Raw genomic sequence first — 23,717 nt, forward strand, 5'->3', positions numbered from 1 at the left:
CCATCCATCCATCCATCCATCCAAACACACCACAGGACCTTTGAAACAGACAAGGTGTTTGTCTTGGAGCCTCAACAACTGCGGTAACTTTGAGTTAGCCATTAATGTTGCCACTTTCTAAAGGGATCCGGAGTTAAAAGTGTATGACACTGAAAGCCTGAACTAGTTTGCCTTATCTGAGTAAACGATGTTAGTTGGTAAACAACAAAAAATTGCGACAGCGGCCCTTTCAAGATTCTAGTCTAAAACTAAGGCAACAGTTCCCAAGAGATGGGAAGGTGATCTTATATTGATGAGGCGTGAAATACTCCACAGTGATTTTAGAGACTTGAATCAGTCGCTACGTTAATCTAATTATCTCTTAAAATAGAATAAAAATGTAACTTTCAGTCTCTGAGTGTTTGGCAGCGCTACGATTGAGAAGTGACCAGTAGCATCTCAGACATCTTCAGATATCTATAACCTTTGACCTGAACGCTCACCTGTGGAGTCAGAGCTAACCCAGACTGGTGCTGAAGGAGACCCGGTGGATTCTGGCCGGGAAGGGACAGCAGGTTCGGCTGCAGGAGCGCTGCAGAGCAGAACAGCAGGGTGCTCATCAGTGGTTGCTTTGGATGGACATGAAGTAGGACAGAAACCACACTTCTATGCACACTTTCACATTCATCTCCTCGTTCACGCAGATGAATTTAACAACATGTAACTCGTGCATTAGTAACAGTCGGCAATGCATTTTACATCATGCATAGTAAATAATCATTTAAGCTGTTGCTCTGGGTCAAAAAGAAGTTTATATTATAACAGATGTCATATTTCTCCTCATATCCATTCACTACGTGGCCTATGTGAACTCAGCGAGACTCCACCTTGGTGGCTGGAGGGACTCTGGGAGAGCAGGAAGGGGGAGGGAGTCGACAGGTGAGAGGGCGGCATCAGAACCAGCTGCTGCATTGGATGGAGGGAGGTGAGCTCCTGGAATTACAACATGTAGAGTTGAGTTTATTAAAGAAAAGCAACCCAGGGGTAGTAAGAATTGTTTTTCATTAGAAGTTACAAGTACGTCCCAGTGATCGGCAAAAATATTGTGATTTGTGGGATGATCATTTAATAGCAGAAATACACTTTATACATAATACAGAAAAAAAAACGTGATTTAAAACCAATACACAAAAGAATAAGACAAAACCGAGAGTCAAATATCTATATTTTGATATGATATACCCTACCCCCATGTGAAAACGTGTTTGCGTTTAAATATTAGCATGTTCTGGCATTGCCAGTAACACTACACGACACAAATAAATAAATATACTGTGGTGAAAAAAAACTTGCATTGAAAAATTATTGCTTTTAGCAAACTTACGGTATGTAACAGAATAACTTTTTAAATCTATGTACTTCAGTTTATAGCAACTTCTGATTACTGATCCACGGCTTTCATTTATTTTCGTTTAAACACATAATACACAGACCCGTTTCTTTTGGCCATTCTTCAAAATGGGAAATACAAGCAAACATGCCATTGAAGTCAGGCCAATATGAGTTGATCTTTATCGTTCAGAAAGTGAATACAAGAAAAAAAAAAGCTAACCGTCCAAAACTCACCCACAGCGAGAGCAATACTTAGAAAGTTTGAAACAACTCAAACAAGGCTGGATGAAGGAGCCATGTTTATCTTCTCAGCACTGATTGTAAGGGTAGGGAGGATGGTAAAAAGAAGGTTTAATAAAAAACAATAGTTTGACACCATCTACATGCCAAAAGATGGTTTTTAATCATGCTAAATAAAAATGTAAGGATGTAGAGTTTGTTAAACCCTCACCGGAGCTCTAACTACAGCCATGTACTTTCGGCAGAGGAGACCAAGGTTTTGGCAAAAAACGTTTTCAAGTGATACGGTGAATAATATGTGGGGAAAGCACCACATTCCTTTTAATAAGCGTGGTGAAAGTTCTCTAATGCTGGGGGCCTGAGCTTCTTCCAACGGCCCCGGAAAATTTAGAAAGGATGCCAACAACAATATGGTGGCCTCCGCTACAAATCTGAAAATGGGTCAACTCTGAAATAGTCCAGGCTACAGAAAATCTGCCTATTTTTCCTTAGAACTAAATGTAGAAAACCCGTGGGGTGAGCTGAAGAGAGCGTTGCAGCAGAAGAACGGTCAAAGATCTCTTTCTCTCTCTGTGCATGGTTGGAAAAAAAGGGGGATTGCACAAATATAAGTGGCAGGGATCTAATAACTGTGGCACTAGTGATTTTAGGTCAGATTACACGTCTAAATAGAAAGATTAATTTCTCTAAGGCCTTTTATGCATATTCATCAGTGACGGTATAAATATTTGTTGAAAAAATACAAGCGCAGACTCTATTTTACAGAATAAAATAGAGATTTATCATCAGGCCACTTAAAACTGCTATATATCTAATGACCACCAGAGGGCGACTCCTCTGGAAAAAAAGATGCACCCTGAGGAAACTTATGTCCTAGAGATTTTCCTAATGACTTTACGCCTCCAGTTTCTGGTTTCAAGTCATGCTCATTACTAAGTGGTGTCCATTTAGTAAAATATGGCATCCTTTGCAGAAAAGCGCAATAAAAAGGGTTTGTTTTCATGGCAAGCCAGATAAGATGTCCATTTTTGTGGGTCAAAATATCCTACTTGCTTGCAACGCGTCATATGAAAGTAATTTGAAAAAAGCATTTTAGACATTTTAGCATAAATCAGTTTGCAGCAGCATGTGGAAACCTACTGACAACAAGGTGCATGACTTCATGGACTCGGTCTTACCCCAGTCAGTTGACCCCCATGAACTGGAGAGCTCTGTGTGAGATGACATGTCTTCACTGAGGAGGCTGAATGAGGCGAGTCGTTGAGGTCCTCTGTTTTAATCTAAGATGCATGAAACAAATTCAAACAACGAAGTCAAGTTTCACATTGACAGAGGGGGGGGTATGTAAATCCCCGATTAGGTGTTTCAGAGCAGGCGGCAGGGTAAAGTGTGCAGTGCACAGCCTATAGAGGCCTATAGTGCTCTCTCACATGCTCCTTGACCAGTTTGGTTGCACAACAAAGCGTGATAGACGGTCACCCTCCCCTTTGGGCAAACCGGTATGCAAATATTCCTTCCCCTCACTCGCCCCTACTTACTAACCCCTGAGAGTACTTCCTCAAATTACAAGTACTAAACAGAAAAGAAGAGAAAAAGAAGAACAGAGCATTTACAAAGGGTCCAAACTCTGTAATTGGCTTTCTAATTAATCATACTGACGTTTTAGAATGTGTCAGCCATTTATATACGGAAACGTTCTCACAGATTTGCGCTCGCTATAAACAAATCATCTTTTGAAAACTAAACCAAGATTAATGACACTAAAACAAGTTGCTGCCTGACACAAAGAGCAACTCTGCTGTCTAAACCACGAAATGATTCAGTGAAACTGAAACTACGTCCATCTAATGTAAGATACACGTAGCTAATGTATCCAAATAATGACTGGATTTCCTAAAATAAAATTATCTATATTTGAACAGGGCCTGTTTTCTATTAGTTTTTATCAGTTTAGTTTCCCATTTTCCAGAAGCAAATGCATCATTTTAAGGAACTAAGAGCAACTTTAACTTACATTTCAGTCCAAAGAAGTTTGTCAAATTAGTCAAACAGACTCCTTTTCGACCTTGCAGTACAATAAGGGGCACATTTTTATTAGCTGTTCCTAAGATTGCGCTCTTCTGGACTGAGATGTCTGATGTTTCTCCAGGTATCTGTTGGAGCCACTTTTCCAAAGTGGGGGTTACCGCCCCGAGTGCTCAGATGTTTTTTTTTTCCACCTTCCAGGCTCTTTCTAAATCTTCCCTGAGTCCTCGGCACTTCTCCAGTTTCTTTTGTTCTTATTTCCTGATGTTTCCATCACTCAGGATGGCCACATCGATCACAACGGCGGTCCTCTGATCACAATGTCCGGTTAGTTGGCCATTACCAGGATCTTAGCTCTATCATTCCCATTTTGACCTAGGGGTCTCCAGTTGGTATTCTGAACAGATGTTTCTGTACATTATACCAACCACTTGGTTATGGCGTTCCATGTATTCCTTCCCTGCTAGTATCTTACACCCTGCTGTGAGATGCTGGATGGTTTCTGGGGCCTCTTTGCATTGTCTGCACCTGGAATCTTGCCTGGTATGGTAGATCTGGGCCTCCCATGCTCTGGTGCTCAAGGCCTGCTCCTGTGCTGCCATGATCAGAGCTTCAGTGCTGTCCTTAAGTCCAGCTCTCTATAGCCATTGGTAGGATTTGGTCATATCAGCCACTTAAGCTATCTGTCGGTGGTACATCCCATGCAGGGATATATATATATATATATATATATATATATATATATATATATATATATATATATATATATATATATATATATAGTGATCAACAGCAGTAGTTGTAGTATTTACTCCTCATTTTTTTTATTCATTTTTCAAAGTTTTAAGTTCTTAGTAGGTTAAATCATCAACAGGAACTTCATGTAGATCCTGGTTTGCTAGGTCAAAACACAAGTTCTTTGTCCTCAGGAACAATGCGTGGTTCAGGTTTTTGTAACTTAAAACAAAGGTCTGTGAGTGAAACAGGTCTGCTATAAATTTTAACAAAGCAAAAAGTGGCTTCACAGGTGGTCGTTGACAGGGGTGGGATGCAATATTTATTTGGTTACATGTTAGTAATGCTCCTGATTAAAAAACAAGCAAAAAAAATCAAAACAGATGAATTAATGTCTTTTGACATTTAGTTTTGGAACTTTGATATGCATTTGTATGAAGTTTCTTCCCATAATAAGAGAAATAAAAATTAGTTTTTGGTGCAGAACCATGGTGACGTCTGCAGTACTAAACACATCGTTACAACTTCTGACATTTTGTTTATCATTAAATAATTTGTCTGTCACAGTTTTGCGCAGTCTCTGAACGTTTAAAATGCTGCTAAACACCATGATGTTTCCTCATGTTGCTAACTGTTGTTAGCCTGTTCACTGATAGTCAAATTTGGCTAATCTCACAGATTTTTAGATTTAAGAAGATTTAAGAGTCTGTTCAACGTGATTTTACAGGGGAGAAAACAAAGTTAAGTAACTTGATGCATTTATTTATTAATTGAATAACTCATTATAGCTAGTTTCATTTGACTGTCCCTTGCAGTGGGCCATTTTTAAATGTCTATCACTCATTCCTGGTCCTGCTCCATTATGTATATATATGATGACAACATAACACAAGTCCTCAAAATTGCCTTTGGTTTCAGTGTTCAATAGATTTTTTTAAATTTCCCTTTGCGATTAATAAAGCATTGCTGCTAAGCTAAATTGATCTAAATTATTTGTTTTATTCATTGCATTTTATCTGTTTAACTGTATTTTTCATCCTGCACTCTTATTTAAAACAAGGTTCTCTTGAGAAAGTGACACATCATCTCGTTGAAATTCACGTGTAAAAACATAAAAATCTTGTGGCCACCCCTGGGAAGACATTTTGGACACAACCGAAAAGTTAAATGGGATGCGGTAAAATGGCGCTTTTGTTTTGTGGTCTGAATTTCCGAGTTCCGATTTGGAAAAAATCAAACAGAGCCGGCCAAAATCAAGACTCGAAGCAGTCCCAAGTTCAAACTCAATCTGGCTTCCCCCAACACTTGTTAGGGACATTATATGTCCAGAGCTATTGGGAGACATAATGCTACACAATCTATAATTGGGGATATATTCTGTTTACATTTAAATGACAAAGGGCTACATTGTTATTGACTCAACACAATTAGCTGATTTTGATTTTCAGGTTCCCATTTAAGTAAAATGGCACAAGTCATCTCAGATGTTATCCAAGACAACTAGTGGCTGCCATAGCCGAAGCCCCCATTGGTTGTGATTCTTCTTCTGTAGTGTAATGGCGGTTGACAAACAACTTGTTGGTGCGTTACCACCACCTCCCAGTATGGAGTGTGGGCCAAGAAGGCCCCTAATCAGTTAAATGTGTTTTAATAATGCTCTTAAGTTCAGCCTTACCATAGTTAGGTGGAAAATCTGTTATTTCTTTTCTTGCACCATGTTTTGTACATCCGTCTGCCAACTCATTACCCTCTATTCCAATATGGGCCGACACCCAAAGCAGCATTCTCACTCTGTTCATTACCTGTGCTAGCTCTAACATTGATTCTGAGTCAATCTTCTTCATACTTATAAATGTGCTACTGGAATCTGAAGAAAGTAAAACTTTATCTGCCGCAATTTCTTTCACCCGTTACAATGCTATAAGCAGTGCCAGCGTACTGGTGGTGGTTGAAGATAATTACAATTTATGAGCAAAAACCCCCCACAAACAAACATTAAAATTATCTTTTTTTTAGCTATTTGGACCACATTGTAAACTAGAGCAGGACATAAAATCTACTAAAGGAACCTTATTTTCTTCTTTGTGTTTAAGCTAGCATTAGCATTTTAGGACTGCTTACAGCTATAAGTAAACAGTTTAAAAATCTCATTAACCCTTTTGTTGAACATAGAGCTTAATTCTTTTTAAGTATAGAGCTAAATTATTTGATTGTTTATGATCAGAGTGAATAATAATGTAAAAGGGGTTTTCTTTTCACCATAATTATTTTCTCAGTCTTATTTATAATTAGCATTTAAGCTAGCATGACATAGCGTTCTCTGGTAATGAGTGACAAACTGCTTGCTTCTAAGAATTCAGTGTTTCATTTTGAAGAGAAGAAGGCACATTTTACACACTACAAGGAATAAAGAAGTTTAAGCAGCAGTTTTTAAATGTCTGACTGAAAATCTTGTTCTTGGCTGTTTGTGGTTACACGGTAGTTCTGGCATGAGCAAACTGTTTTCCCGTGGACCTGGGCATGCACATACATGAAAAGTTGGCTTACCAGAAATCCCACAACAAACTCATGCATTTAGGAAGCAACATGGTATCAGTTTCACCTCTGTGTGCTTCTAGGAGAGCATTTATATAACAGTGCCACACTAGACAGGCCACCTGATAGTCAGGTAAAGCTGACTTTCATTCTGTTTAGTCAGGCCTGTATAAAATCTTGCTGCACATTCCAGTTAAAGGAGCTCACAGATGCATTGGCAGATTTTCATATTATGTGAGCCTTTAAACAAATTTCCTCTGTTTTTGTTCTTTTGTCATTTTTCAGATTATCAAATAAATTTTCAAATCAGTTTTTAATTGATGATTTTATTTACCAAGCAAAAGAGGCAATCCAAATCAACGAAAGAGAAAAGCAGCATTTCTTGCTACATTTATACACATTTTATTAGCACTACACACACTAGATGTTGTTTGTAAATTTTTAAAGCATCACTGGCTCTGATTAATGTCCAATAGGACCCCAGATGGTCTGAGGTTCTGGTTTCCACTGTGTCTTCCTTGGCATTCTTGGGAGGCGGGTCTTAGGCTCCTCACAACAACTATTGGGCGTTTTTCTTAGGGATAAAGCTAATATGCACAACTGTACTCTCACAAACACCTACAGGTGCTTGGATTCAGGTACTTACACATTAATTTCTATACAGAAAACCCCTATAATTTGCTTTAGATGTCACTTTACACACCTCGTATTAAATAATACTGTGTATTCTTATGTGATGGTATCAAGGCATTGGTTGTCTGTCCCTGTAATACTTTATCTACTGGTTTTGCTGTTCTTTTTATATCTCTCTCTGCAGGTGTAGAAGCAGACTCCTTTTCCTCCACTGTATTTTTATCACCTTTTCTCCCTTTTAACATTTTGTCTGATCTTTTTCTCTTCCTTTTTTCTCTTCTACCTTCCCGTTCTTGTGTCCATGGAACCTTAAATAGTCCCACAATAAAATCTAATAAAGCTTTTTTCTGAAGCAGTAACGCTCCTCTTGTGAAAGTAAAATCTGTTGCGCTCTGTTTGGCATTAGGCACAATTCCTGATGCTACTCTGCCAAACAAGACACGTCAAAAAAAGAAAGGATAACGCTTTGAGCTGAGTGAGATGCTGTAGTATGACATTAAACAGTCTGCTTGGAATCAAACAAGTGCTGAATTAAAGCACTTCTGCAGAGAATTATGCAAAAATTTTATTAGATTTAGAGGGTACGGTAGGTCCAGGTTGGTTGGCTCAATTTCCCATTAATTAATTAAACCACCATATGAAATCAGCTTTTTGTATTTACTCATGTTATCGTTATCTCATATTATATTTTATCTGATGATCTGCATGTGCAACAAAAAAGCCAAAACAGAAAAAAAATCTAACTGCGGCTACCCAAATGCTCGTCTTGCAGTGTGTTGTCCACACCAGGTTTTTCCAAAGAAAATGAGTAGTTATTTATGTCAAATGAACTTTTCCTAAATGAAAGCTAAGCACGCGGCTGCTGAATGAGTCAGACTGTGCAGAGTTGCAGGTTTGCATGCAGTCATGTTTGGCTTGCCTTTCCTTTTTACTCGGATACGCATTTGTTACACAGTGCAGGAAACAAACATCAGATTGCATGCGAGCAAACTGGAAGGGATTACAGGTAAAAAAAAACATCCTGAGTCATCCTTATGGACACAGAGGCCTCATTCACACCATCGGCATTCATGGGAATTTGGACACAGGAAGTGATGTCAGATACTCACCTGTCTGTTAAAGTCTATTCCGTTGCGCTCTGGATGTGGAAAGAGAAAAAAGAGAACACAGACTTAAAAACGTTATTGTCTTCTGCAAAGTAAAATTCAAAGCAAACTGCCGATACAAACATCATCAAAAGGCAAGTTTTGGATTTTCATTTTTATTGTTTCCTGTTTTACTGCAGTTCCAATCTAGAAAAAGTATCAGACAATCATTCATGGAAATTTTTAATAGACAGTATGGACATATATATATATATATATATATATATATATATATATATATATATATATATATATATATATATATATATATACATATAAATAATTTTTTTTTATTATTCCGATGGAATTTTTAATTATATATATATATATATATATATATATATATATATATATATATATATATATATATATATATATATATATATATATATATATAAATGTATTATTCCGATGGAATATATTCAACAATTGGATAAAGTCTAAAATTAACCAAGATCCTGTTTGATCTTTAGTTTCACTTTGGTGCTTCAAGTTCAAAACATTCAGTTCCAGACATTGAAGATTATTATATAGATAATAATCTATATATATATATTCTATAAGAAGAATATTAACAAGAGATGCACCGAACAGGCTTTTTTTTTTTTTTTGCTGATACTGATTGTTTTCTCAAGGTCTGACCTACTTGTTACAATTATGACTGAGTCTGATGTTTTATTCTCAGGGCCACGACACACAAAAAAGAAAACATGTGCTGCTGGTTCCTTGATCATGTTGGTTTTGTTTCCAACCGTAAAGAAGGGAAAAGCAAGATATTCCCCATGTAACCATGAAACATAGGATTGTATACGTATTTGTTTTTTAATTAATTCAATTTAATTCAATTCAATTTTATTTATATAGCGCCAAATCATGAAACATGTCATCTCAAGGCACTTTCCAAAGTCAAAATCAATCATATTATACAGATTGGATCAGATTATACAGATTGGTCAAAAATGTCCTATATAAGGAAACCAGTTGATTGCATCAAAGTCCCGACAAGCAGCATTCACTCCTGGAGAAGCGTAGAGCTACAGGGACAGTCGTCTGCATTGTCCATGGCTTTGCAGCAATCCCTCATACTGAGCATGCATGAAGCGACAGTGGAAAGAAAAACCACCCATTAACGGGAAGGAAAACCTTATTAAAGTAGAAAAACAAAAAGAGCGGGACTTCTGAGTGTTAACGCATTATGCGAATAGGAAAGGGAGTTCGATTTTTCTATTTTTGACCCACTGATCGCCGATTAGAGCCGATTAAACAGTAACTGGACAATTTCTGTCCCTGGCATATAAATTGGTGCATTTCTAACATTAATATTATGCATAATTGGAATTGTAAATAACAAAGAGATGAAGAAAGCACTGCTCACTGCGCTCACTGCGCAGTGAGCAGTGTTGCCTTGCAACAGGAAGGATCTGGGTTTAGATCCCAGGCTGGGGTTTTTCAGTGTGGAGTTTGCATGTTCTCCACATATATGTGTGGGTTCTCTCTCCAGGTACTCTGGCTGCCTCCCACCATGCACAAACATGACTGTTAGGTTAATTTCCCTTCGGTGGGGGTTTATGCATGCATGGTATTTTGTCCTGCGTATCTCTGTGATGGACTGCTGACCTGTCCAGGGAGTACCCCGCTACTCGCCTAATGATCGATGAAGATTGGCAACAGACACCTAGTGGACCCAACGGCGAGAGGCGGTACAGAAAACGAACGGATTTACGACTGAAATTTTCAATCATTTTCAGTCGCTTTTAGATTTAATTATTTTTCATACGCTGTAAAATAAGGGCAGATGTTAAATGTGATTCTGCAAAGTTATCAGTGATTGAATTGAAATAAACACAGCTACGTTAATAACACAGAAAAGGAGAAGAGCAATTACAATTTCTGAATCCCAACCTCAGAGCTGCACTTTGGTCAGTAGTCAAATCCCTAAAACTTTGCTTTACATGAACTGATATACTCAGTGTTGTATGTATTGTTTATGGTAATAATACAGTCATCATTAACACATCGCATTCTGTGTTATAGCTTAAAAACTTTGATTAGTTTTTGTTTTAAATTAAAAGTTTGAGGCTTGAAATGATCACTTTTGGTATACATTTGATAGTGATTTTCATACATTCTCAGGTAGAACCCCCCCCCCCCCCCCCCCCCCGCCAACCCAACTAGTATCAAACTTAATTCACGATGAAGATATTATTTTGCGTATAGAGATCACTGTTATTTGTAATTACATTGTTTCCACCTAAAATTACACAGTTGATTCACATATTAAATGTTTTTACAATGCTTCAAGATTTCCCCTTGCAAATCTATTCATACTTTTAAATTGTTTCTCATTTTCTAGCAACGAAACTGCAAATTTTAATGATTTAGACGTTATGTGTGGCTTTTTACTCTGCTGCCCTTAAATAAAACTCAAACGTCAGCTAAGTAGTAAATGGGGCTAATATAATGTAATAATGTTTTGTGTATCAAGTTCTGTGTGGAGTTTAAGGGGGTTTCTTAAAAAAACGTCTCACTGAGCTCCGTTCAAGTCAATCATCTGAAAGTAAAAACAATTCGGACCGACTGCTAACCTATCAAGACATGGCAATTGAAATAAAATGGTAGTTCTGGAGGAGCTGCTGAGATTTGCAGCTCAGGTGGAAGAATCTGTCCGTGGGACAACTAATAGTCACACTCTACTCATGTCTGGCCTTTATGAAGGAGTGAAAAAAGCAATAGTTGAAAGAGAGTCACAGGAAGCCTCATTTATAGTTTTCTTTAAGCTGCCTAGGAGCCCCATTAAAACATGTGGAAGAAGGTGCACTGGTCAGATGAGGCCAAAACCAAACCTTTTGGTATACATGCAAAACTCTTGTTTTCAAGATAACCGCACTTTATCTTGAATACATCACCCGCTGGGTGACACATGGTGGTGGCAGCATCATGCTGTGTGTAATGCTTTCTTTCAGGAAAGCTGGTCAGAGTAGCTGAGTAGATGAATGGGGCTAAACACAGGGCAATCCTGGAGGAAAACTTTTTGGGTAGACCGGTGTGAAGGTTCACTTTCCAACAGGAGAACCGCCCCAAACATGCAGCCTGGGCTGCAATAGGAAGGTTTAGATTGAAGCACTGCCATGTGTTAGAATGGCCCAGTCAAAGTTCAGACCTAAATCTAATTGGGAATATGTGGTGAGACTTAGAAATCGATCCTCACAGATTCCATCCATCCAGTCTGAATGATCTTGAGCTGTTTTGCAAAGCAGAATGGACAAAAATGTTTCTCTCTGGATGTAGACGCAGCCGGTACAGACATGATTTATGATTCTAGGCTGTTTGTCGGCACACCTTGACAGCCTCTTTGAATGCTTTTCCTCATCTCCTTATCCATGACTACTCAACCACTTAACCATGCTCACCCGTGCCAGGCTAATTATCTCTACCTATGCTCTCCAGGATAAAAGCTCCTTGCAGCCACAGCACAGGTGCCAGACTATCTAAAGCTTTATGCAGACGAAGCCCAGCCTTTTTAAAGTCAAGACAGAAAATATAGAGATCACGAACCCGTGTCTTTGTCCACCCCCGGTTATTCTTATTGATTCTGTTTTCATGGTTTTTCACCCTCGCCTGACTTCTGCGTCCTCTCCGCCTTTCAAACCGTGGACCCAGAGAGAGACTTTTCAACCCATTCTGTTTCCCTCCCTCCAGCGTTACCCGTCTGAGTTCAGTCACTCTACTGGAAAAAAGGCTCCTATGGATCAGCTGCTCACATATCTCCCCTGGGTGGTTCCTCTTTTCATCTGGAATACCCCAACAGGTCGGCCAAATCTCTCCCTGAACAGGGATTGTGTTTATCTGCCATTTGTCAGTCACTCACTCCTCTTCAGATCCTGCGATCCTGTGCCCAGAGCTGCCATCTTCCTAGTTAAGAATTAAAAACTTTGTTCTGTGTGTCGGCTGAATTTTACACACAGCCCGAAATACTTGCAGTTGTAGCATCAGGAAAAGGTGCTCACTTCAGGGGCCTGAAAACAAAGGCCTGCTACACTCTTCAGTTTTGTTTACCTGAAACAGCTGCATGGTGTTCCTTCCATTACGGAAGCACATTCTCCATAAAATAATTTGATAATCGTGGTATTGTTACAAAATGTGAGCGTTCGAGTGGTAGAAACACTTTTGCGAGGCACTGTAGATGTAAAAAAAAAAAGAAAGAAAGAAAAAAAAACATGCTTTTTGAAGATTCACGGCTTTGGTGTGTGTGAGGAGACAGATCGGCGGACGATGGTACAAAGGTTTGCTGGATAAGCTCGCTTCATTTGAATGTCAAATTGGGCCTATTGGGTTGTGTGTGAGCGACACAGAGAGAGAGGGCTAACGAAACAGGCAGAGAGTTGCTTTTAACACAGAATGCAAATGCACTTTAAACCCCCACCCCCAACTCCCTGAACCAACCCTCCTATCCCCCCCTCCCTCCCCCACAACACAGCCAAGGTTCCAGTATGGAAATGACCAGAACATGCAAATCAGCTCCGACTGCAGGAAGCCTCGGCCTGCACACGCATGCACGCACACACGACTTGTGATGGTTACACATCACTACAGGGACACAAAAAGTCAGTAACAAAATGTTTTTTTTATTTTTTATTTTTTGTCTGGGAAATAATTTGATGGCTCTCAAATCAAGCAAAAAGACAACCCTAAACTGGAAGAAAATGAACTGAAATCATCTCTGAAAATGTCAAGTTTTCTACTTTCATGCTTTATATTCATGAATTACTGTGCAAAAAGCCAATGCTTTTCTGTTTCTTTTGCTTTTAAATGTTTCTTTTAATCTATCAAATTAGCATTGATCAACATTATATTCTGACTTCCTGAAGGTCTTCCAGTGTTTTACTTTATACATCGGCTGCTTTTTCCACTAATTTTCACTCTAATTCCTGAGTATTAAACCAGTTTTAGTTTGACTTTATGGATTATTCTTTCATAAAGAGGGTCATCAATGGGTTCTCAATGTACCCGTGCCGTCGTGCATGACAGCCAAACACGCAAAGATCGGATTTTAAATAGGAACTCTAGGCTCTTTTTACCAGCACACTTTTATAAAGATAAAGGCAGTTCCAATATCTTCTCTAAATGTGTGAAAAATATTAATAATGCCATTATATTGTTATAATACCAACAAAGCAGTTGTGGAAGACCTATTAATATAAAACACTCTTAAGAGATAATTTTGTGTGTTTTTTAGGCCTGACCCTTCTTCTTTTGAACGAGATCTGAACTGGTAGACAAAAGACGAAGGGACAGGCCCTAACCAGATCAGATCTCGTTTTTTATTATGTTGCCAGTTTTCAGGTAAAGGGAATGAACAAATAATGAGAGAAAAATCAGCAAAAGTCCAAATGAAAAACATTAAAGGCCTTCAGAAAATCTAGCTATCCTTTCTTTCCCATTTTGTACCCACACATTACCATTCATACCCAGCCTACCTCAATTTCATACTTGTAAATAACTTTACAATAAAGTTATTTGCACTTAACATTGTTCATATTTTTATTTATCTTTGCCTTGTTCTCAATGTTGGAGATTAATATAGAATCACAAAAACAACAACATGTCAGGTATATTTGATTTAAATGTACAAAATATCATTTTCTGCAGGTTTTAATTTACAACCACCTACCATTCATTGTGGTTTTGATTCCTGTTTGGACCAGCCGACAAATATGAAATATGACAGAAATATGACCCCTCAGGAAGCCAAAATAACAACGAGATAATTTGTAATGATAAATGTTACTTATCAAAAATCTAAAAACCATTCTTCCCCATCTGGGACAAATCTTTTCACTTCTGACAATCATCTGGTCTCTTTGCCTCAGATATATTAGGATTTAAATGAGGATTTGGCTCCACTGACACATTGTTGGTTTTTAGTTTTTTAGAAAGCTGTGCTGCACACACAACCTCAGAGGCAGAGATATAGATAAACAGACATCTTCCTTCTGTATGTTCAGCAAACTTGCAGAGTCACTCACTGTTTGTCTAACTTTAAATGTTTGATCTGTATTGATTCGTCACACTATATTGATAGATGTTTTCTCTGCTATCATGTCACTGAAGTATTCCTTCAAACAATATGGCCAACGATGAGGATTGTGGGTTGTTTTAGTGGCGGCGGATGTTGAGCAGTTGCTTCTTTTTTGTAGAACAAACAGACTGCACTTTTTGAAAATTTCAAACAGCAGGACAAAGTGGTTTTGGTGTAACACAGTGGACGGCAATGATTGTTATCATGGTGCAGAAACAACATGAAAAGCTAATTCATATGAAAACTACAGAAATCTTTTCGATCAAGTATCAAAAAATATGACATGGTTGTTTTTCTTTGCGTGACTTCCATAGTACTTTGGCTTAAAGCTACAGTTGGTAATCCTGTTCAGAAACACTTTTTGTTTTACTGGGTATAATCGTCCTTCCATCCTAAAAGTAGTTCCAGGAAGGACTACTGCAAGGACCTGGTTCAAACCCCACAAACTGCCACTATGGGTCTCTGAGCAAGACCATTAGCCCCAGATTGCTCACCAGGCGCTGTAAAAGTGTAGCCTCGTGAGACCATCCTGATCTCGCGAGCTTTCAAGGTTTCACTCGCAGATCTGTCTGGCTACTCTCCGTTAAAGAAAATTTGGAGCCGTTCACCAAACGAACGTCCAATCAGCGTTGGCTTTGAGGCGGATTGAGGTGTGACGCAACGAGAAGCGCGACAGTTCAGTCTAAAGAACATGGCGGCTTCAGCCAATGAAACTAGCGTTAGCGTGGCTATCGAGCAAGTTTTATCGGAATTACAGAGTATTTCTTTGCTGAGCTAACGAGCCTTTACCTGCAGCAGCAAGAGTAGCTTGGCTTGTGGTTGTGTTTTCGTCATCGCTCGTAACAGAGCGACGACGAATCTGATTGGTTTATTTGGCCCCTCTATCACCAACATAGGCCAATCAGCTAACCAGTATTTTCGCCCCTTCCCAAAATTACTTCAACGGAAGGTTTCCAGATGGATATGCGGAGCAAATCTATCTGGCGGAGTCAGGTAAGTAAAAGTGACCCACTGCTCTCTAAGCGAAGGGTCAGATGCAGAAGACAAATTTTGTTGTAATGCACAATGTTAGTGAGAAATAAAGATTTTTCTCTGTATAGAGCATTGAACATTCAGCCCAACTGATCGGGGAAATCCGAAATACACAAGGACTGTACATAAAAATGTACATTAAAAGCAACACACATGCTTCATATATATACGTATATATATATATATATGTGATTTATTATTGGTCTAATTTAATGATCTAATCTTATATGTTCATTGACAGAAAATTAGCATTAACAGAAATAAAGGCAGAAAATATCAGTCCGTGGGTAATTAATCTACATAATCTGTTTCACTTTATGAATAAAGTGATTAAAATGAATGCACTTTTAAAAATGTTTTCAATTTATTGACTATAAGTGTCTCATATAAAGTGTGTTATAAGTGGTTTTTTTCTGTAACTTGATCTATGTTTCCATTTCCCATTAGTATAATCATTATCATGTGAGAAAAGTAACATTACATGTTAAGCATCTCAGAGGGCTTTGATTAGAGGTTTCTATCAATAAATTACCTCTCACACTGATACTGGGTCTGCTGGAGGTTTCTTCCTGTTAACAGGGAGGGGCTCATCTCCACTTTTGGGTGGAAATAAACCTGATTGATCTGAAGGGATGCACAACTGCAATGAATGCTCTGTTCCTGGATATGAATTGGACATGTTTGTTTTGTGAAGTGCCATCAGATTTGCTCATGTTTTGAACTAAATCAATAGAAATAAACTGAATTTAATTTTTTCACAAAAGCTTTTAGCAGTTTTAGGCAAGGATTTTCCTCACATTTATTGTTTGATGTATCTAACGACGTGTCACATGCAAACCACCTTCCCTCTTTTATTATAAGGATTATTTCAGCTAAGTTATACAGCGATGCAATCAGCTAATTAGATTCTACTTCAGGGACCATAGAAAGAGCAAAGTTTTCTTTCGTGGAATAACGCGTTTACATGGATGTGTTGGACACACCGCTGCTTTGTGTGTGCTTTGGATAACGGATTGCATCAGGGCCAAGATTCGAGCCAACCTGTTTGTTTCCTATGATTAGCCCAGTCCAGTTCCAGACCCCGAAGTCCGGCGCCCAAATTGAAATGGTACCTCAGCAGAGGCATTGTGATCTCCCTCTTTTATCTAATTCAGGTGTGTTGAAGCAGAAACAAGTAAAACATATTTTTGTCCCTCTTAATCCTCCATACAGATGTATATAAACACATTTGTAATAACTGGCCTGACTCCCTTTTTTTAAGTACAGATTCAGTTGGAGCTAATTTAACTCTTTTCATGAAATATGAAAGCAACTACAACTGAAATTAATATGTCTTGACTTAAATCAGTTATTTTTGTGTGCATGTAGGGTGCTTTAAGATGACATCTGTTGTGATTTAGAACTATAATTAAACTGAATTCAGTTGAATTGGGGCTGAATTGCTCTTTCACCAGTACATTAAAACTCTTTTCTATTTTAACTTGAGTTCAGTTTAGTTTACTCCTAAAGTTCAAATTCACAACGTATGTAATTTCAAATAACTTTGGCAGGCAAAATGGCTTAGTTCAGGTCTAATTATATGGAACCTAATGTGATGATGTAGTTACATCCAAATCCAGTTACATGTAGTCTGATTCAATCCAAAGTTAACACTTACACACAGGTTTCCTGCAGGGTCTGAAAATAGCTTAAATACCCTGTGCTCCTTCATTCCGTCCTAAATCGCATGCAGTAACATCCTAAATTTTTGCATTATTTCATTTGTTGCTTCTTTCATCCTGAATTCAGTCAAATACAGTTGATTATGTTGTGCTAATCTTATCTACATCTACTTTTTGTTCACAGTGAACCAGTTTCCGGCTGTTATTCTCAATTTTCAAAGTTAATAATTCTAAAACATCTTGTTGCATCTAAGTTTTTTAATTGTTCATTTATTGCTTCTTCCATCCACTTCGTTTTTTTTTTTTATTTGAAATTTCTTTTAAATAGGCTAGTTAATGCTTCAGAAACTATGTTTAGGCACCTACAATCAAAATGTTCTTAGTATTTTATCCTCTGTTGTCTGATGAGGGTGTAACTTTAATGAGGTTTGGCTTAAAAACAGGGATGAAACAGTTCTGGCTTATTATATACTGTAAGAAGGCATTGATGTTAGGTAACATGAGTGTAAAAGAGCTTTTCTCACCTGCCAGAAGGAAAAAAAACTTCACATGACAAAGTTATAATAATATGTGATATAATTTATGAAACGGTTCAGGTAATGTATATTTGTTAATTTACAAATTCATGTAGACCTTAAATTTAAATAGCTATGGCCTTAAAAATATCTTAGAAATATAAAAAAAAACTTGAAGAAACCCTGAATTCAGTAAAAATCAGTTGATCGTAGCAAATAAGCAAAACCTTGCTTATTGCATCAAACTATTGATTTTGCAGCAATCCCCCATCCGGTGAGATAAATCAGGTCAAAACTCCGACAACTTCAATGTTTGATTAATTTTTTTCAGCTTGAGGCATTTGTCAGTTCCAGCATAAATTGTCCAACTAGCAGATTAATTAAACAACACTACAGTTAGAAGTCCTGATCCGCCAGATATTGTTACCATGTCAGGATTTGACATTGTTTATGTAAAGATTGCTGCATGTTGATGGAAGATAGGAAGATTGCCAAGAAAAATTCCCCTGAAAGCAGACGGAATAGAAGACGCTGCCTTTTATGTCTTGGCAAAAGAGTCAGTGTGAATGAAAGATGAAAGGGGATAAATTACTGAAAGAAGACGCCTATAGATTTTAAAATGTGGTCGAAACATTGTTCAGGTTGATTCGATTGGCCCAATAGCATCATTTTTCTTTATGTTACGTCTGGACCGAACGAACAGACTAAAAAACGTCAGAATTTCTCCGTAAAATGGCAACGACGACTGGGCAACCTGAAATAACCATAAAAAGACGCTCTGAATGTGACGCCTGACCAAGACTAATTTTAGTTCAGTCCAGTCTTGGTTTTCAGGATGGAAAAACACGCTGCTGAAATTCTCCTGCATGTTTCAAAGCGGCAGGATTCGTTTCAACTCTTCCAGGACGTTTTATTTGAATAAACCAGCCGCGCACATGGTTCTAGATACAAGCCACAGCCGCCTGGTTTTAGGGCATGAATAACGCGCATTGTTAAAGCTGCGTGACAGTACGCCTTTCCCCCTTTTTTTTCCCTCTTTCTTTCTTGCGTGCCGTTTTCATGCTTTGTGGGTTTTCTCCGGTTGTTTTACTTCCTGCCACTTTTTTTTTTTTTTTTTTTTTTTTTAACGTGCACGTTTACTGGTGATTCTGACTTCGCCTGAGGGGGCCTCAGTCAGTTGGCCTTTTGATGTTCTGGCAATTAGTTTAAGGTCCAGCTGGCATCTTACTCTCAGAGCAAGATGAAACATGTAAAGGAAGCTTAAATGAGAGGATTTCAGGCCTGAATTTGCATGTTGCTTGACTTCCATAGAATGTGGTTGGAAAAGTTTTACACCATACAGATTTTTGTCAAATTTATCTAATTATTTTATTTTATTTTTTTATCAAACAAAGGTCAACTGAGTAAATATAAAAGATATTTTTTAATGATTCATTAGAATCAGAATCAAGTTTAATCGCCAAGTAGGTTTGCACTTACAAGGAATTTGACTTGGTATTGATGGTGCAGACAAAAAATAAGAATACAGTAAAATAAGAAGTAAAAGGATATATACACGGAGGCTGTATACATCTGTATACACTCAGCAGACTGTGCTTTAGTGTAACGCAGTTTATCATTGATCTAATAAAGGGAATAAAGCTATCCAAATCAACCTGACCCTTTGTAAAATAAATAAATAAATAGATAAAAAACACTAAAAGTCTCCATTGCTAAACCATGAGTTCACAGGCTAATCGCATTTTTGTGGACGGCTGAGTTCGCCAAGTCTCTAGCCTTACCAGTAAAACCAACACGAAGTGGGGACATTTTGCCCTGATAGAAAGAATAGATGTAAATGAAAGTTATTGACATCCATAATTTTAGAAAAAAGTTACAAATCAACTCCTAAGGCTTTCAGGGCCAGCGAAACACACTAAGATCTATTATCCACAAATACCAAATTACTCCAAGTGAGCCGAACCCACGACTTATCCAGAAGGTCGCAAAAAACTCCTCAGAACAACATATAAAGCATTACAGGCCTCCCTTGCCTCAGTTAAGGCCAGTTTTTATGATGCCACAATAGGAAAAAGGCCAAAATGTCCTCCACTGGAGAGTCTGAAGCCCAAAACCACTGCAGAGCAAAACGATACAAAGGCTAATCTCTAAGGGAAAATCTTTTGTGGATTGATGAGTGAAAATGTAGTCTTTTTTGATCTTTTGTAATGTTAACAGCTTTTCAGATAAAATAACATCAAGACAGTCAGATATTGTTCTGCGTCTGGACCGGGACGACTAAAAAAAAAAAAAAACATGAATTCTGCTCTTTACCAGAACATTATGAAGCAGAATGTCCAACCTGCAGTTTATAACCTGAAATTCAAACAAGCGTGGATTATGAAGCAGGACAATAATCCAAAGCACACCAGCAATTTCCACTTTTGATTGGCTTTAAAGAAAAAGCAAATGTCAATTTTGGAGTGGCCTAGTCAAAGTAAATGCTTGATTCTGATCGAGATACTGCAAAAGGACCCTGAAAGAGCCATTCAGGCTCTGAAATGCTTCAGTGCAGCTGAATTAAAGCTTTTTTCCAAGGAAGTGGAGGCCAACACTCTTAGCAACAATTACCTTTTCACATAGAGCCAGGTTGCTTTGGATACCTATTTTCTATTGATGAATTCAAGTATCACATAACAACTGCCTTTGGTATTCATTTGAGTTTCCTTTGGTGTTACAATTAGCATGGCAGTGTAACAAAAAAAAGCTGACATCTGTAAGAGGATCAAACTTAATAACACGTTCAATGCCAGGATGGAACTACTTGCCCACAAACACTTGAGAGTGCTTCATCAGCGCAGCTGTAGGTTTCACCCCCAAGGTGTGTGCAGACAAAACTTCGAGGAGACAGGTTTCCAGCCAGGGAGCAGGTGCAGATTCGCCTGAGATAAACGTTTCTTTTGCCTTCTAGTGTGTCCTCAACTAAACCACGAAGAAAACTCCCATCTGCGTCGTCTCGCCCCGGAGGCACGTGTGGGTTTTGTTTGTTTGGGATTGTCTGACAGAGTTTTCTGTCTGACTCTTTTTTTTTTTTTTCAGGAAGATCTTTTGCTTGAAGCGTGTTGCGAGACTTTATTTTAAACGTCGGAACGGACAAAGAACAGAGACATTTGGCACTTTAAATGACGCAGGGGCCTTTCACTTCTCTCACGCTGCCATTGTTTTTGAATAAAAGTTCCACATTTTTCTGCTGGTTGTTCCTCGTTTCTCTGTGTTGGCGGGCCGGCCGGCATCCTCAGCCTTTGGGCATGCGGCGCCGCTGAGAAAAATAGCCTCGGGCACATCCTCGAACAGTAGCCAACTGCCAAAAACGTCTGTGCGCGAAACTTTACAAAACACCCGAAGGTTTCTGCTTTTTGGAACAAAACCGCCCCGTCTTGCCCCGTGACATGCAGCGACGCATGCCGTGCAAACGCTTCAGCAGTTCAGAAAAGGCCAATAGGTCAAACAACAACAACAACAACCAAAAAAGCCTGACAGATTTTACTCACAGATCGGCAAATATACACACGTGACTCCAGTTCGCGAGATGAAATCTGCACCTAACTTTTCCAGATTTACAAGCGGCGAGGAGCGAGGAGCGAACTCGCTTGGTGCAGAAGCTCCCGCCGATTCAGAGCGGACTACAGCAACTTTCCTGACTGACATCCGCGTGTTGTTATTCAGATTCAGCCTTCGTTGAAGGGGAAGTCTCCTTACCTGTCTGTTCAGCCGGAGCCTCTGGGTGCTCCACCGGGTCTGAGCTCATCTTAATATCTGTAATGATAAATATGGCTGATTTTCCTACAGGATTGCAACTTTAGCAGGACAATGAAGCACTCAGGCCACCCAGGAAAATGATCTTGAGTTTATTCTAATGCGCCCTCCCCTCCGAAACCCTGCTGCACCTTCTTGTAAATGTCCATGAGCAGGCCGCCTAAAAGCGCGACTTACCTCCGGTGGGAAGGTTTTGGGAGCGTTGTTCTGTCTTCCTCGGTTTATTCAGGAGGCCGAGAGCGTTGAGTTAAAAAGTTTTGGAAATCCACAGCTGCTCATCAGCATTTTCCTAAGTGGAGAAGCGTTCACCTCTGCAGTGCACCCTGTGCCGCCTGATAAGCTGATTTGCATATGCCTCTGTGCGTCCTATCCAGCTTCAGACCGTTTGCATAAAACAACAATAGGATTGCTGCGAATATACTGCGTCCATGTGTGTGTGTCCTTACAAAAATGGGCTGAGTGGAGTTATCCTCGGGGGTGCTTTGGATAACAAGGTGATGTTTGTATTATTCCTGCCAACTGAGATAGCTCGGTGATGGGGAGGAGCAGCTCATCCCTATAAACTTGTCGGTGCTGATTTCCATACAACCCTTTCTCCAAATAAAAAGATCGGTCCCTGGAGACGTCGCAAAGGTGGAAATGGTTGATACTTTCTTTTGTCGAACGTAAAGATTTGAGAAATTTCAAACATTTGACTAAAGTGTACTATTTTACTAACACCAAAGGCTCGTATTTAATTGGCTGCCTTAACGATCTTCGCTACATGAGCATGTTTACCCTTGATAGTATTTGGAGAAGGGAGGTCCAAACTTTTTGGCACAAGGACTGAAGTCGTCAGGCCATGAAATATATGAAATATTAGCAGTTTTTTAAAACCTGTTTAACAATAAACTAAGGATGCAATATATTTTTTAAATAGTTACCATTTCACAACATTGTTACCGGTAAACAACAGTTTCAGTCTATTAGTCTCTAACAAAATGATTTTCCTTTGTTTATTTTCTTTATGTCAGCTCATGAAGCGTTATAAGAATGTCCCCTATCATCTGTTTGCTGATGATATTCGACTGCATTGTTCATTTAGACTCACTGAGATTTATTTCTGTTCGACAGAAATCAAACCATGACTTGAATCAATCATTTGCAACTAAATGCAAACTAAACAGAGACCCTCAGTCAGCATCTCTCCAAACCATTATGAAAAACTTGGGTGTCATTTTTAACAACTCTTTATCCTTTGAACATCATTCCCGATAATTGGTCCAAAGTTTTTTTTTACTTCGGAATAATTGAGGAATATAAAATAAGCTAACAAATCCCAAGGAATGACCTGGAGGATGCTGAGAGAGGGATGTTTGGGTGTCTCTCCTGAACCTGATCTCAGATAAACAGAAGATGATGGATGGATGGATGGATGGATGGATAGATGGATGGATGGTTGGATGGATGCGTGGATGGATGTCTAATACAGTTTTTATTTGCTTCCAGGGGTCAACATATACAGTAAAAGCTAAAATGATTCAAACCCCTGACAGAGAATTGGGTTTAAATATTATTTGTCATTCAACTAGGACATTTGTCCCTTAGAAAAATGAGATGGCCATCTCTCAGAGGATAAGGAAACAATATAAAAGGAGTATCTGTTTTGTTGGTGAAATTCAAACATTACTCTAAACCTAAATCTGCCAGCGGTATCCATGATTTTGGTCTTAGCTCCATCTGCCTGTAGGTTAAATTTGAGAACTCAAATGATAGAAAAGCCGACATCTAAAGAGCAAGAACACCTGCTATCAAAATACTACTGCGGAGTGAGATATATTTAAAGAAATGCAGAATAACCAATCAAATAAGTGACCAAACATCACTCCTTTCTAACTACCCATTTATTTTTGTAGCAAATCCATGTGTAACGTCACCAGTGAAGAGTTTCTTTAGAACCGCAGAGTTTTTA

The 23,717-nt window shown here is 38.6% G+C and overlaps 1 protein-coding gene across 1 annotated transcript in view; it reads right to left on the reverse strand.

Annotated features, from left to right (window-relative positions):
- Positions 1–22,060, reverse strand: part of pou2f3 (POU class 2 homeobox 3) — a 28,297-nt gene extending 6,237 nt beyond the window's left edge. The window contains exons 1-6 of the mRNA XM_012881456.3: positions 21,944–22,060; positions 21,710–21,766; positions 8,649–8,677; positions 2,790–2,891; positions 867–972; positions 483–571 (exon numbers count right to left, since the gene is read on the reverse strand). Of these exons, the coding sequence (XP_012736910.2) occupies positions 483–571; positions 867–972; positions 2,790–2,891; positions 8,649–8,677; positions 21,710–21,758 (375 nt within the window). The 5' untranslated portion in view covers positions 21,759–21,766; positions 21,944–22,060. The remainder of the gene's footprint in view (positions 1–482; positions 572–866; positions 973–2,789; positions 2,892–8,648; positions 8,678–21,709; positions 21,767–21,943) is intronic.
- Positions 22,061–23,717: the final 1,657 nt, after the last annotated feature.

The sequence above is a fragment of the Fundulus heteroclitus genome, chromosome 11 (genome assembly GCF_011125445.2).
Source record: "Fundulus heteroclitus isolate FHET01 chromosome 11, MU-UCD_Fhet_4.1, whole genome shotgun sequence".
In the NCBI taxonomy this organism is placed as follows: Eukaryota; Metazoa; Chordata; class Actinopteri; order Cyprinodontiformes; family Fundulidae; genus Fundulus; species Fundulus heteroclitus.